This window comes from Equus asinus, chromosome 21, assembly GCF_041296235.1.
Source record: "Equus asinus isolate D_3611 breed Donkey chromosome 21, EquAss-T2T_v2, whole genome shotgun sequence".
Lineage (NCBI taxonomy): Eukaryota > Metazoa > Chordata > Mammalia > Perissodactyla > Equidae > Equus > Equus asinus.
In genome coordinates, this window is record NC_091810.1 from 81,132,648 (window position 1) to 81,148,603 (window position 15,956).

General features: G+C 52.7%; 1 protein-coding gene across 1 annotated transcript in view; it reads right to left on the reverse strand.

The window, feature by feature from the left end:
• The window catches only part of RAB6B (RAB6B, member RAS oncogene family), a 60,317-nt gene extending 50,245 nt beyond the window's left edge, over positions 1–10,072 (reverse strand). The window contains exon 1 of the mRNA XM_044754433.2: positions 9,597–10,072. Coding sequence (XP_044610368.1) covers positions 9,597–9,666 — 70 coding nt within the window. The 5' untranslated portion in view covers positions 9,667–10,072. The remainder of the gene's footprint in view (positions 1–9,596) is intronic.
• Between the last annotated feature and the right edge of the window lie 5,884 nt (positions 10,073–15,956).

Genomic DNA, 15,956 nt, shown 5'->3' on the forward strand with positions numbered 1-15,956 from the left:
GACTATAGGGCAGAGAGAGCTCACAGACCTAGTGACCACAGGGCTGGGGAGCTCAGACACCTAGTAACTAGCTTCTCACCAGTGGTACACCCTGCCCTGAGCAGGAGGCAGAGAGGAAGAGTCTAGAAGGCTGCCAGCAGTCCTGGAGTATCCTCTTGGCAGGACAGAAGCGGTCAGGGGACCCAGGGCATTGTGGAGGCAGGAAGGACAGAGGATCTCCAGGTGGCCAGTTTTGGTACCTCTGAGTCTGGTGTGGCCTTGTAGAGGAGACAACCCTTCACTGTTCCCAAGTCCTCACTCTACAGAAAACGAATCAGGAAAATACACATCCCCAGTGGGGCTGAACTTCACAGCTAGGGGTGGGGGGCTCAGGCTTACACCTGGCACAAGCCCTCTTCTAAACGGCGTCCTCTGAACATTCCCAGCCTGGCCTGGATGGAGCCTCCTGGATATCCTCCTCCAATTGGACCATATCCCATGTTTTGGCTTCTAATCCATGAGAACGTCCCTCCTTGGTCAAAACTCCTCAGTGGGTCCCCATCGCCTGGAGGGAAGACCTAGACTCCTGCACGTGGAAGCAAGCCCCCCTCCACCGCCCCCCCACCCCGCCGGCACAGTCCAGCCACCTTGAACCATGCCTAGTTCCTGGAAGCCCATGATGCTCCCTGTGGTCCGCTGGTGAAATCCTGCTCACTGTGCAAACCTCCTCTGGGAAGCCTTCCTGACTCCCCCGGGAAGACCACGCCCACAGCCTTGGTTGTGTGCTTAATATTCATATTAATCCTGGCTGAGATTTATTACCTGCTTAGCTCCAGCCAGGTTCTGTTCTAATCACAGCACTGCAAAGCCTCTGCCCCTGCGGCCCACCTGGGCTGCAGTCCTCGGTGATGGAACAGCCGTAAAGATGAGGTGCTCTTCCCGTGAGCAGCTGTTGGGGCCCTGGCAGAGTGGGACACAGTGAGTCTGTCCCATTTCCTGCCAGGATGGGCAGCGGGGCAAAGGCCAGCCTGGGAGTCAGAGACCTGGGGGCTCCTCCCAGCTCAGTGGTAACCCTCCGGGCCCTGCAATCTGTGGAGTAGCCCCACCTCTCAGAAGCTCACTTCATCTATCTACAAAATGGGATATGCAGCTCCACCTGTCAGATCACAAGGATGCATACTTTGCATCTCACTACATAAAATGATCCACCAGTGATTCCCCAAACTTCACAGGGTTCTACTTCTCCTTCCCTCCATCTGCAAAGAGCGGGCTGCTGTCACAATTTCAGTAACACTATCACTTTAGCGTCTACCACATGTCATATATTGGATGTATTTGATCTTTGCGACACCCAACAAGGTAACGATTACACTGCTCTCTGGTAAAGAAAATGAGTGGTCCTGTTACAGCCCAACAATGAGGAGCAGGGCTAGGGTGGAAGCCCAGGACTCCAGAGCACTAAGTGATGGGGTTGAAGGAGGAGCTGGGGCGGGGTCAAGAAGCCGGCTTGGTCTGGTGGGGACACTGCATACCCCCTTAGGTGCTGGCCCCTTCCCAGCCCTTCCTGCTTACAACCCACCCACCTGGCTAAAGACGAAAGTGTCCTGGAGTAGGAGTACCTGGGAGCTGTCACCTTGTTCTGTTGTCTTCATCATAGGTCCTCTCTGTGTGGAATAAACACCTGCTAGCGGGAAGGGCAGGACAGCCCCATCCCTGTTGCCTGGCAACAAGAGCCAAACACATCATCAAAGATGAGCCAGAGCACCCTGGGAGCACACCCAGAAGGGATAGGCCCAGGTAGGGGGGCCAAGAATGCCTCCCAGGAGAAGGGGTAGCAGGCTGGGGAGGACCCTGCACTGGGGCCCACCCAGGGAAGTTCTGGGGGACACAGGTGACAGAGACCCTGATCCCTGCAGCCCCTCTAACCCCTCTAGCCAGCAGTGCCGTCTCCAGGCTGGGACTGCTACTGGCTTGGCATCATACTCTGAGCTGGTGCCGAATTATAGAACCAGATTCAGAGCTCCACTGGCCCAAGCAGTCACCCCATCCAGCAGCCTCCAGGGACACTTTGAGAAGGCCAGAGATGGGCTGGGGCTTATCCAACCACACAGCCAGCTGGTGGCAGACTCAGGACAGAGTCAGGGTCTCCAGGGCCCTGACATCGCCAGGCCTGGAGGGAAGATGAGGCCAGGGGAAGGACTACCCCAGAGCAGATGGGAACCAGCCACTCGGTCTGAATGGTGCTCCCCTTCCTAGTAATTAGTTCTCAACAAGAACCTGGGTAGTATCTTTCCTCCATGGGAGTGGGCCAAGGGGTGACTTGGGAGGACTTCAGCTGCCCCCATGTTCTCTAACAACCAACTCCCTTCAAACCACCCCAGATAAGCAGTTCATTCCGTGTAAGAATGGAGCGCCTGCCATGCAATCCCAGCTCCATCAGACTCCCACACAGAGACCCTGCTTCCTGCCTAGAACCCGCTGCCCTCCTCCCTGCTCGGGGCCTCAGCACCCTCGCCAGCCTAGGGGCATCAAAGGGCTCCTCCCACCCACCGTTGTACTGCAATCTGCTGACTCCTCCTCAGCAAACAGCTTGGCACCTAATTCCTAAGCAGCATTTACGGCAGACCTCGTGTCCAGAAGGCCTCAGTGCTGTGTCTCCTCCTCCCCACTACCCGGCCTGAGCCTGCCTTTGAGGCACAAGGCCTAACAGATTACTATGTTTCTCATAGTCATCTGGGTTCGAATTCCATCCTGCCACACTAGCAGTGAGTCCTTGGGCGTGACCGACTCTCACTGAGCCTTTGGCTCCTGACCTGCAAAATGGGGAGAATCTTGCATCTGTCTCAGGGTGCTGGGAAGATACAAAGTGCCCCGTGCGGAGCCTCGGGCACAGTGGGTGTTCCTAACTGCTATCTGAGGTTACCTGGAGGAAGGACACACGAACCCAGGAGGGTCCGCTCCATTTCCCAGGAAGGGCAGGCTTGTTCTGGACCCCTCCCCAACCATCCTCCTTTCCAAGTCCCTAGAATGATGGATTCTTTCTAGGTGTGGATGTGACCGAGCCACTCCCCAGCTAAGGATCCTCCACCAGTTCCCCATTTCCCTCAGAATGTCGTCCCAGCTCATGGCCGAGCCAGCCTCTGTGACTTGCCTTCACCGCATCTTCAGTCACAGGGGAAAGTGGGTGAGCCGGTTACCCCAATACTGGAAGCCTCTTTCTCTGGGGAAACACGGCTAAGGCAACACATCCCTTCCTCGACTGTCCAGGCTCCAGGAGAAAATTGTGGTCTGCAGCATAGAATGCAAATGGCTGAAGTCTTTCTCTGTCCCCAACCCAGGGCACCTGCTGGGGCTCCAGGCTGCCAGTCTTCTCATGCATTTCCTGGAAGCAAACTTTGCTTTAAAGGCTCACTTCCGCCCTCAGGGGTGAGGTATCATCTGCTCTCTCCTGGACCCCAGCCTGTCCCTTGGGTATGTCACCACCTGGGAACAGGTGGTACCTGGCCCAGGACACATGGTTGAGTCACTCGGGCTCCCACTGGCCCTGTTACCAAGAGACCAGGATAAATATGCTTTTCTACTAAAAATAAGTCACTTTATTAAAACAATACAATAGTCACAGCAGCTAACATTTACTTTTAAAAAACATTCCACTTAGTTTAGGGCAAAAGTTACAGAAAGAACAGGGAACTGGAAATTTCAAGGCTCAAGATACGGAAAAGAACCTTAGGAGTCCTTGGGCCTTATGAACCTTCACCCTTCCTGTTCCAGGAAGCAGAGACTGGTCTGCCATCTCAGTCCCCTCAGGGCTTACGTCCCCAGGCCCCGCCTGCAGCCACTTCCCAGCAGCCTGTCTTTCTGGCTCTAACAACAGCTGCCCATCTCAGGGTGTGCCTGGTACTTCTCCCTGGCAACCTCCCCATCTTCCCTTCCCTGTGGTGAGAAATGGAAGAGGATGACAGACAGACGGACAGTTGAGGACACGCCCAGCACAGTTTTTCCAGTAGTCCGGCCCTGATCTTATGAATTCTGCTGTTCCACCTGACCTTCCCTCACCTTCCTCAATGGTTCTGTCCAACAACTTCTCTAAATTATTTATACTGAGACCAGACAGCCCTCACATTCAATGGTTCATTCATTCAGCAACAGTGGAAGACACGCGGTGGGGAGGACAGGGACACTGAGCCTGGACGGGACACAGATGGTACCAGCCTCAGGCCTGCCCTGGGTGAGTCCGCAGTGTCAGAGCAACACCTATAAGGATAAATATTCATGGGCTGACTTCAGGGATGTCACAAGTAACAAAAGGACAATGAGGTTATTTTGTTATATTTTAATGGGACTCAATTTGGGGGCTGCAAATGATAATGATAATGAGATCATGCAAAAGATGGTCATTACAATTATATCCGCACAACCAGGACACAGTCTAACACTCTCTTTTGTCTGTTCTGGTTATTTCTCCTGCATCTATCCTCAGCACTGAGGGTGCCACTCTTCTCTTATACCAAGGGCAGGTTAATTCTCATCTTGGGGTCTGTGTGGCTGGTGCTCTCTCTCACCTCACGCACTCCTCTTTAAATAAAGCAAAGGTTCTGGGTTGGTACCCAACATTCAAGGTTCTCCCACTCATTCCAGCCACTGAGGAAGGGAGAAAAATTGGAAGGAGAGAAGCAAGACCGAGCAGCTGAGGCCCAGAGCAGCCCGGTGACCTCAAAGTGAGCTCTGGCAACCTCGGGTTCCGATGAGTCCTCTCTTTCCCACCTCTGGTGGCCTTGCTGCTTTCTTATATTTCTTCAGAGATGGGGATGGGGCTGGGGGTGCCATAGGGTTCTTCGAGATGAACTGTGAGCTGGGCATGGCCAAGGCTAAGTGAGCCAGTCCTCTGTGGAAGATTCTCAAGTACTGCTGGTAAAAGTCTTCTCTCCTGAGAAGGCGGCAGGTGTCAGGATGAAGAAGCCTATTTCAAAGCCGCCTTGACTCCCTTCACTTTTAATCTACTGATGGGCCATCAGCAAATATCACATAGCAAAGATAATCTCATCATTTTCCAATCCAGATATTTAATGAGCACAAACCTCCTGCAGATGACGAGGGAAAAAGATGACTCAGATCTGGGCTTAAGTGCTGAAATTCACCCTGAAGGGGCTTAAAATTCAGTTAGGGCTTCTGTACCTAAAAAAGTTAATAAACGCTTAAAAATCTTGAGTACCTAAGATAACAGAGAGGTCATGGGGCAGTGTGTGATTGTTCTTAAAGAAAAGCTCAGAAAAAAACAAAGCTATGCCACAGTGAGTGCCCACATGGGCACGGCAGAGCGAGCGGGTCTGGGGGTGGGGTGGGGAGGAGAACCTTCTGGGATGGGCTTCAGGCACAATCACCAGCCAGCCAAGGGCTCCCTGTGTGCTTATGGGAGGTGTGGGTGGTGGGAGGGCAGGGGTCAGGCTGGGCCAGGCCGTGGGGGGTGAAGGGTGAGCCCTCCAGGCAGTGGGGGGCCACTGAATGCTCCTTAACCTGGAGGAATGGGCCAAAAGTGGGGGGAAAGCCCCTTCTCAGTAAAAGCAAGCCAGACACCAGTCACCCTGTCTTCTTGCTACCCACCCCTGGAGCCTGGAGAACAGATAAAGCTCCCGGAGAGAGTGGGCCCCTTGCAAGACCTCATCCCTGCATTCAGCCCAAAGAAGCAGCACCAGCTGGTTGCCTACAGAAGCATCTCCTCCTCTGAAGCCTTTAGAGCCATCTCTGGCACCTGCCCCCAAAGGTGGGTAGGATGCCCTGCTAAGTGCTTCTACAGCAACTGTTCCTCCCTCGTCACGGCTCGCCCAGACCTTTACTGTAATTCTGCCCACAAATGCCTGTACTCCCCAGTGGACCATAAGTTCCATGAGGCAGGGATACACTCAAAGATCTGATTAAATAAATGAACGGATGATGGAAGGAGGAAGGGAGAGAGGGATGCGGGGGAGAGAGGGAGGGATGACTGAACAAATGACTAAGCGACCAAAGGGCAGCTGCATGCAGGGTCACTGTGCTGCACAACTCCAGGGACGTCATTCACATCGTGCTTGATGTGGATGGCACCTCCAGCAGCACAACTGCCAGGGACAGGATGGGAGGTGGCTGGTCAGAGGGAGATGCTGGCCGGCTGGCCTCATCCTGGGAAAGCAGACCAAACTTGTGTCCATCAGTCTTCCTGCTTCGACTGGAGGAGTCTCAGGGAAAGGAGATCAGGAGAGGCCAGAGTTCAGCAGACAATCCCACATCCCCCTCCCCACCACCCCCGGGCTGTGCCTCGTGAAGGCTGAGCCCCCAGAGAATGCCATCGGAACTCAGGAGGAAGACGTATGCCCAGAGGCCTGCTCTCCTTCCTTCGACACCTGCTCGTGCCTGCCTTCTCTGGATGCCACCAACTGCCGCAGTTGGGACTGGTGTCCATTACTCCCCTGTATCCCCCACTGCTGCCATCAGCACAAGGCCATGGCCAACAGGCCCAGAGACAGCCATCTGAGCACTAGCAGGACTGCACAGCCTTCCTACCGCAGGAAATCCTTCATCCTGGGTCCACAGCACCCTCCCCACAATGCCACCCCCTGCCAGGCTGACACCGTCGGCCAGCCTGTATTCCATGGTCCAGGGGACAGCAGTCATTCTGCTGCCAAGAGGGGGCTGGAGGTGTTCTCTCTAGAGTGGCTCCTCAATGGCTTCCCACTCAAACCACGTCCTGTTACCTTTGAAGGCCTGATGCCCAGCCCCGTGGAATTATCTGGCCCAGGGCATCCTCCTCATCACTGGGCTTCAGGCTGGTACTCTTTTTGGGAATCTAGCTGTCCTCACCCACTGGCCTAAGGAGACGTCACCACTATGCCAGGCACAGGAAACAAAAGAAGGCCGCATCCCTCCAGCTTCTTCCCCGGGCCTTTCTAGGGGACTCAGCTCACACAGGCAAGCCCATGCTGCTCTAGAAGGCTCTGTCAAGCTCAGGTGGCCCAAGTCCCCCACATACAGAAGGTGAGTGACCTCCAAAGTCACACAAAGAGGGAGAGCCAGGGTGGGGGTGATGGCCAGACCTCAGGGGCTCCCTCCACTGCAGAGGCTGCAGTGGCACAAAGGACCAACACATGCACAACGCTGTGCAGGCAAGATGGAAGCAGCAGGGGCAACAGCAATTCCCCAGCCTATCAGGATACACACGTCCCCTACCTAACTCAGGGACCCCAAAAGCGCTGTAAAATCCAAGGTAAAGAGCCGACTAATGACACATCCAAGTGGAAGGAAGCTTGTCAGTGCCCTAGGGTTCCCTGCCAGAATGGCCAATAGCCAATCTCTCTGATGGCAGAGCCTTTCATCCCTAATGACCGTGTTCCAAGGGCCCACAAACCCTGCCCCCAATCAACTAGCCCAGCATTGCCCCAGGTCACCCAACCCAGTCACAAGCCTGGCCAGAGAGGAGCAACCCTCACCTCCTCTCAGGAAGACACCCCAAGTCTTGGTTTCACCAATTCAAGGTCATCTTATTTCCCAATGACACGTTAGTGACTGGGAACAGGAGATGTGAGTTCCAGCCCCAAAAGTGTTGACAACTCACAATGGGACACTGGGCAAGTCCTGGCCATCCCTGGGGCTCAGACTTCTCATCTAAACATGCCAGGGAGGTGCGTGCTCCATCGCTGAGGGCTTAAGGTCTCATTTCTGTGATTTTAGGGGCAAAGGGGGTTTGCAGAGCTCAGCCCATCAGGAATTCTGAGGGAGCCCAGAATTTTCACTCAAACTCACCAGAGACATTTTCCTCATGAAACCCCAGGTCCTTCACTGAAGCATGTTCAGACGTGGAATAAATGGATGCCTACTGAGAACCTACCAGGGTCCAGGTCCTCTGAGAGGCACTGGGGAAACGTGAAGGAGGAGGAGAATTGCCCTCAGCAATCATTTTATCAAGACAGAAACTGAGGCTCAGAGAGGCCTCGAAATCCACACAAGGCAGCACAGCTAGGAATTCAACTCCAGGCTGCCTGATCCCTGGAGAGTCCTCTCCCAGGGCTCCAGGCCCAGTAAGATTAGCAATGGGATGTGAAGACCCCCGAAATCCCTCAGGCAGGGGAAGAGTGAGCTCTGAAACTGGGATCTATTAAGATCAGAAACTCAGAGTCCAGGACACAGGGCTGGCTGAGTTGACCTTGTTCTGAAATGCCCAGCCTGGCCCCAGGACCCATCCCTATGTTAGGGCCCGACCACCTCCTGACACCCTTCTCCAAACCATCCATCCCAGGTGATGTGCAGGAGCAGACAGGAGACTGCCAGGTGACTGCGCATAGGCACACAGCATGAGAGCACTGTCCCCTGAGCCCACCAGGTTCTCCCAAAGTTGCCTGTGTCCTGGGCCCTTGTACTGACAGGTGCCAAACCAGGTGAACTGGACCAGTCTGTAGAGATAGAGCCTGGGGGGGCTCCTGCCCCCAGGGACCGCCTCCTCCCGGAGGGAGGTGGTCAGGGCCCAGTCTGCCACCTGCAGCCCCAGGTAAGAGGCCTCTGGAGGGATGCTCTGAGAACCACGCCTTTCTACAGGTGTCAGAGGGGTCCATGCTCTTCAGTCTCGTCTCTCCACCTAAGGGCCAACCTGGGTTTCAGAGACGCTTTCCCCAGGGAGGCTGCTGGGCTGCAGCGAAGCCATTTGTCTCTCCCTCCCCCCTCCCCTGGCCAGCTGCCACAGTGACCTCCCCTCCCCCAAGAAGGGCGGTGAGCTGGAAGGTGGGGGTGGGAAGAATCCACCGCCAACGCTCTTGGGAGCGGTGGTGGGAAGCCAGGCAGGGCGTGTCGCCTGGTCCTTTCTCTGCCCAGCGCCTGGCTTCATGGCCTCTTGGTACGAAGCACCCCTGTACCATCCCCCAAATCTACTTCGCATTGGGGAACCCTCGCTGTCATCGCCCATAGCCCCAAACAGGCTAACACACGCCGGCGAAGGGCAGCGGGTCTAGAAGCTTCTGTGCTCAGTCGCACGTAAGCCAGGGGAGGTAGGCGCCCTGCTCCCCCAGGCCTGCACCCGCTCTTCCCAGAGGAGACAGGTGCGGGTCCTCCCCTCGCGGCCGTCTGCCCCAGGGCCTGGACGAGACCGCAATTGCGCACGGTTCCGGGCAGGGGCCGCAGGGAGCCCCTCCGGTGCACCCGGGTGGGGGCGGCCAGACGCCAGCCCCGCCTCGTTCTCCGAAGAGGGGCGCCCGTCCTTCCCCCGACCCCGCCACCTGCGCGGTCGCCCGCAGCCGGTGCCGCAGTGCGAGCGAGCCAGCGAGCCCGGCGCCTTCACGCTTCGGCCGGCGCCGCCGAGTCAGCCGCCGCCCTCCCACCTCCCGGCCGCGCCGCACCTGCACCCGCACCCCAGGCCCCCACCCCAGATCCCACCCTCACCCCCACCTCTGGCCCCAGCGCCTACCCGGTCCTTACCATGAGCCCCTCCCATGCCCGGCCCCGCCCGAGCCGGCCCCGACCTCCACATCCCCATGCCTCCCCTCCACCCGGGCAGGGACGGGCCTTTCTCAACCAGGGCTGGGGGTCCCAATGGGGTGGATGATTTGGCGGCGGGGGTCGACTCGGTGCCCAGCCAAGAGAATAAGCGGGGTACTTACCGCTCTGCTCCCCCAGGAACACCAACTTGAATTTTCTCAGTGGGTTCCCAAAATCTCCCCCTGCGGACATGGTGCTGGTAGCCGGGGCCGGGAGAGGAGGAGGAGGAGAAGCGAAGGAGCAGGGAGGGGAGAGGAGGAGGGCGAGGGGAGGCGGCCGGCGGTGCGGGAGCCGAAGGGGGAAGGGCGGGCTGCGCGCGTCCCTGACTCCCCAGCTGCGTCCCGGCCCCGGCCTGCGGCTGCGTGTCCGGCGGCGAAGGAGGAGCAGGAGGAGGCGGAGGAGGAGGAAGGCTGGGCTGGGCTGGGCTGCTGCGGGCGGCGCTCGCTGCGGGGCGAGGGGCGCGCTCTGGACGCCCGAGGCGCGGCGCGGACAGCGAGGCGCGGGCGGAGCGGGGCGCAGGGACGGCGCGGGGCGGAGGAGCGCTCTCCCGAGCCGCGCGACTCGCCCCCTCCCGCCTCCCTCCTGCGCCGGCGCCTGCGCTCTGCGCGCTCCCCAGCCTCTGATGTCATGCGGGGCCCAAGGCGCTGCGGGGCTGGGGGGCGTCCGCCCGCCCACCCCGAGCCCGCACTCGGGCGGGAGAGAACGGCCTTGCCTTCCCTTCGAGAGGACCCCCGATCGGGCGGTCTCTCGTTGCCCCTCTGCGTCTGTCTTCTCCACTCTGCCCCTCCTTTGAATCCAGAAAAATGACATGAAATTGTCTGGGGACATTTGTTTCTGGTGTCTTAAAACCTAGATGCCACCCCTTCCTCCACCTTCCGCGACGCCGATGCACAGCATAGCCGAGGAGGTGGGGGAGAGCCGGGGTGTGGTGTACCATGTGGGCATAGATGGCTCAACTGTCACCCCGTATGGCCTCTGGCTCGCCCTCCCCTCTTAGGCCCAGATCCCTCCTCTGGGCATCTCTGTGGGATCATAGGTGTCCCCTCAGGTCAGCAAAACAGGAGGACCAGTGCAGGGCGCGCCTGCCTCAAGCCAACCACTGCTACACATGATTTTATCTTAAATCTGCTGCCCCATGGGAGGGAAGAAGCAATGACCGCGGAATATCAGCGTGGCCGGCTCCCGGACAGTGCCCTGGGTTCTTTGACCCTGGGGCCACCAGGCTGACAAGGGCGCTGCTTGCCCTGGCAATTAGGTGTATCTGGACTATGAGCTCGTGGAGGACAGGACGGCAACCTCCCTTTTGCCTCCCTGTTCACCTGACCCATTGAGGCACACAGACTAAGCTGTGAGTGGGTGAGAGCAAGGAGCAGATGCCAAGCGTTAGCAGCTCTCCAGGGACAGCCTGAGCATAAGGCATTCTGGTTAATGGAGGTTTTACAAAGCTGCTTCTTACTGTCCTACCATCACATGATCTTGTTCTTTAATGTTCAATGAACATTTATTTGGGATTATAACTCAAACGTTTGGGAACAAGCTCTGTGTGTGTGTGTGTGTGTGTGTGTGTGTGTGTGTGTGTTTATACAGAGAGACAGAGGGGTGACAAGCAACCTTCATCACCAGTGTTTTTCCAGGGGACGTTTGTTCCCCTCTTTCTGACTTACAAGGCGTGCTTAGGATGTCTTCCTGCCTGTCTCCCTGTGTCGTTTACCTGGAGTCTCTCTTTCTCCCATTGCTTGTTAAAAACCAGAGTGAGCTCCATGAAAGCAAGAGTTGAGGCTCCGCTACAGGATCCCAAGGACCTAGCTGAGAGCCTGGCAGATAGTTGTTGAATGTTTGAATGAACGTCTAGAACCCCAATCAGAACAACTGTCCTGTTTCTCAGTCACCTTGGGTTTGGAGCCCCAGGGATTGTAGGTCATCACTCTGGAATGTCTACCCCACCATGCCTAGCATCGGGCTCAGGGTCACCCTCCAAACTCCCACTCTCCTTTTGCTCTGGAGTCCTTGATCTCTCAGGAAACCTCGTTCAGCACGGGGTTGAAGGAAGCTCTAGAAGGAGAGGAGACTCCCAAGCTTCCTGCGTCTATGAGTGGTCCCTTCTCTGAAGAGCCAGGGGGGTTATGGTCAAGGCACCCAACCAGGCGACACTCCTCCAACCTGTACGTTCTCAACACCTGGGGCTGTATTCCTGTATCCTGTCATTCTGTCCTGAGGACATCATTGGTGGCAAGACAAAGCAGTTGAGGCATGACAGAGAGAGTATCATCTTTTAGGTAAGCCTGGGCAAGTCCTGAACCTTCTCTGATCATCTGGTGCTCCACACACAAGGTGATATGGCCGTAGGGGAGGTAGGGATGGAACACGGGCTCCTCTGGGCACCTCTAAGCCCCTAAGTCATCCTGCGGTGCTTAGCAGACCCAGCTGGGTTGACTATGGGCCAGGATACCTTGTGGGACTCTGCCAGGATTCTTCCAGATCAAATGACAAAAACCCAACGCCACCTACTTTAAGCGCAGCGACATGGGCTGGCTCATACAGCTGGAGCAGATATTGGCGTTGCTCACAGAATGTGGTCATCATGCTGTGCTGTGGAAATCAGAATCTGCTCAGTTCCATGTCCCTCTCTTTCCCCACCATTTGTCATTTCTTTTCTCCCCTTATTTTGGGCCTTGCCCTGGAACAGACAGGCTTTCTCCAGGTGGCAAAAAAATATGAAATATGGCACTGTGACCCTCAGTTTGGCAACCCCACTGGAATGAGTTTCTTCCACATGGCACCTTTGTGTTCCATTCTTTAAAATCATGTAAAGCTTCCTGCTGAGTACGCATATGTAAGTTGTAAAGAAAACCCATCGTTTTGAACACCCATTTACCCTCCACCCAGCTGGAGAAACCAAACGTTGTAATGCTTTCAAGGCCTCCAGTTGTTTCCCTCCCCTGCACTCCCTTCCTCTCCTCCCTTCCCAATGCAGAAATCCAGAACCCTGGCTTTTCTTTGAGTTTTATCACATTTGGATATGTCCTTCAACAATACTTTGTTTTGTTTGCATCTTTTGAACTTTACATAAGGTATCAAGCCGTATATTCTCTCCTATGACTTGCATTTTTCTTAACATTGTGTTCCTAAGATGGGTCTGTTGACGCATATAGTAGCAGTTTTTCATTTTCACTGTTGTTTAGTATTCCACTGTATGCTCCAATTTTAAAATCATTTTCAGTTAAATGTGTCCCATTAAAAATTTTTTTAATTTGAAATAATTTTAGATTCACAGTGATAACATCTTACATAGCCAGAGTACGTTAGTAAAACCAGGAAATTAACATTGGAAAATGTACCCAGCTTTCTTTCTGCTATTACCAACCATGCTGCTATGAACATGCTTTACGTGCCTTCTGAGGCACCTCAAGTTTTTCCAAGATACGTATGGAGCGGATAAATTGTGATGTAGAACCAAATAAATGTTTAATTTTATGCCAAACTGTGTTCCAAAGATAGTCCTCAAGTCATATAGTTCTATATCTGCACCTGTATTTTTAATTTTCTTCAAGAAAGTCCTGGCTATTCTCAGCCCTTTGCTGTTATATACACTTTTTAAATGGAACTTTATTTTGAGATCATTGCAGATTCACAGGCAGTTGTAAGAAATAAGACAGATCCTGTGTATCATTTATCCAGATTTTCCCAATGGTAACATCTTTCGAAGCTAAATGCAGTATCACAACCAGGATATTGTCATTGATACAGTCAACATACAGAACGTCTCCATCACCAGGAGGATTTCCTTTTACAGCCACACCCACTTTCCTCCTGCCCCACCCCCTTCCTAACCTCAGGCGACCACTAAACTGATCGTTTCGATAATCTTGACATTTCAAGACTGTTATATAAGTGGAATTATCTAGTATGTACCATTTTGGGATTGGCCTTTTCCACTCAGCATAATTCTATGGAGATTCATCCAGGTTCGATGTATCAGTAGTTGGCTCCCATTTACTGCTGAGTGATAGTCCATTGCATGGGTCAGCAGAGTTTGCTTAACTATTCACCCATTGAAGGGCATCTGGGTTATTGCTGGGTTTTGGCTATTACAAATAGAATGTCTGCGAACAATTGTCTACAGGTTTTTCTGAACATGAGTTTTTGTTTCTCTGGGATACATGCCCAGGAGTGCAGTTGCTGGGTTATATGGCAGCTACATGTTTCGTTTTTTTAAAGGAACTGCCAAACTATTTTGCAGAGTGGCCATACAACTTTACATTCCTGCCAGCAACATATGAGGGACTCCATCTCTCCAGCATCTCTCTATCTCATCCTCACCAGCATTTGGTTTTGTCACCGTTTATTTATTTTTTGAGCCATTCTGAGAGGTATGTAGTGATGTGTCATGGTGGTTTTAATGTGCATTTCTTTGATGGCTGTGATGCTGAACATCTTTTCATGTGCTCATTTGTCATCTGTATGTCCTCTTTGGTGAAATATCTGTTCATGTCTTTTGCCCATTTTTTAATTGGATTGTTTGTTTTTTATTGTTCAGTTTTGAGATTTCTCTATATATTGTAGATACTAGTCCTTTGTCAAGTATGCAGTTTGCAAATATTTTCTCCCACTCTGCAGCTTTTCTTTTTGTCCTCTTAACAGGGTTTTTTGCAGAGTAAAAGTTTTTCATTTTGACGAAGCCATCTTATTGATTTTTCCTTTTACGAATCTTTTAGCGTTATGTCTAAGAACTCTTCACTAAGCCTTAAGTCCCAAAGATTTTTCTCCTATGTTTTTTCTAAAAGTTTTAAAATAGGTTTACGTTTTACATTTCAGTCCATGATCCAGTTTGAATTAAATTTGCATGAGGTATGAGACTTAAGCTGGAGGTTCTTTTCTTGCCTATAGATGTCCAGTTGCTTCAGCACCATTTTTTGGAAAGGCTATCTTTTCTCTATTGAATTGCTTTTGCACCTTTGTCAGAAATCAGCTGGGCCTTGTTACTGTGGGGGAGGGGTGGATGCCCAGACTCCCCACGTGATCTTCACTGACCCTGCAGGGAGGAGACCTTGGTACTGCCCAGTGGGGATAAAAGGCCCAGCTCCCATCTTGGCCATCTCTGACACCCCATCCCAGCTGGAGGGTTGAGGCACGCTGGTACAGCTTGCTGGTGGTGCGAGTCTATACTGCTGCTTGGACTTTGCTGGGATAGGTAGGTAGTGGGGGTACCTCACAGTTTTCTCTGTGGTGTTTGGCTGGAGTAGAACAATTATTGTCTAAAAGTTTCCTGTCTTGCTAAGCTGCTCTTTTGACTAGAGAAAGCAAGTCTTATTTGGGGCTTTTTTTGAGTGCTCAGTGGCGTTTCTGAGTCGCCAGCTTCTTCACCTCCGAGTCCAGGACACATGAGTTGAAAAGAAAACCCCAGGGAAGGTGTCGCTGTGTCATTCCTTGGGTTCCAAGGTCCAAAGCTGGTTGCCTTCTCTCCACCTCTCAGAGTTTTCTTATGTTTGTTTCATACCTAATATTTAGAATGTTCAGTTGTATTTAGCAGGAGGAACAGAGAAAAATATGTCCACTCTACCTCTCTACCTACATATTTTAATATAAACTTTGATGGAAACTTAACATACCTGCATAAAATTAAACAAATCGTAAGTGTACAGCTTAGTGAATTTTTGCAGAGTGAACATATCCATGTAACCACCGTTCAGATCAAGAAAAGGAATATTACCAGTACCCCAGAAGTCTCCATCATGCCCCCTCCCAGTCATGGCACTGCTCCCCCAAGGAAAGAGCTATTCAGGTATCTCACCAGGGATAGATTTTGCCCATCTTTGAACTTTGTGTAAGTTGAGTTGCCTCTAGCTTCTTTCATTAAGTGTTGGGTTTTTGAGAGTCACCCATGGTGTTTCTTATAGTATTAGTTCATTCGTTTTCACAGCTGTGTAGTTCCATTGTGTGACTATATCAGTTTATCTATCCATCTATTGTAGAGGGACATTTGGGTTGTGGCCAGTGTTTGGTTATTACAATATTACTGTTATGAAAGTTCTTGTATATATTTATTTTTGGTGAATATATATACCAAGTATATATGTATGTATTTCTGGGTATATACCTAAGTGTGGAGTTGCTAAGCCATAGAGTGTGTATATTTTCAGATTTAGCAAATATTTTGAGCTTTCCAAAGTAGTTGGACAAAGCACCCATGGTATATGAGAGTTCCAATGTTTCACATCCTTGTCCACACTTAATATTGTCAGTCTTTTAATTTGAGATATTCCGGTGGATTTGTAGTGATTTCTCGCAGTAGTTTTAATTTGCATTTCCTTGATGCCTAGGGAGGTGTAATCTTTCCTAGGCCTAGGAAGACGTCGTCTTTCTCTAAGAAGGATTTGCATTTGTTTATGCCAAGCACTAGGGAATCGTAGCAAACTGACATTTCTTTAATCCAGTTTCAGAGACTGAGAGGATGTGAAGCTGGCCTGAAATGCCTGTGAAAG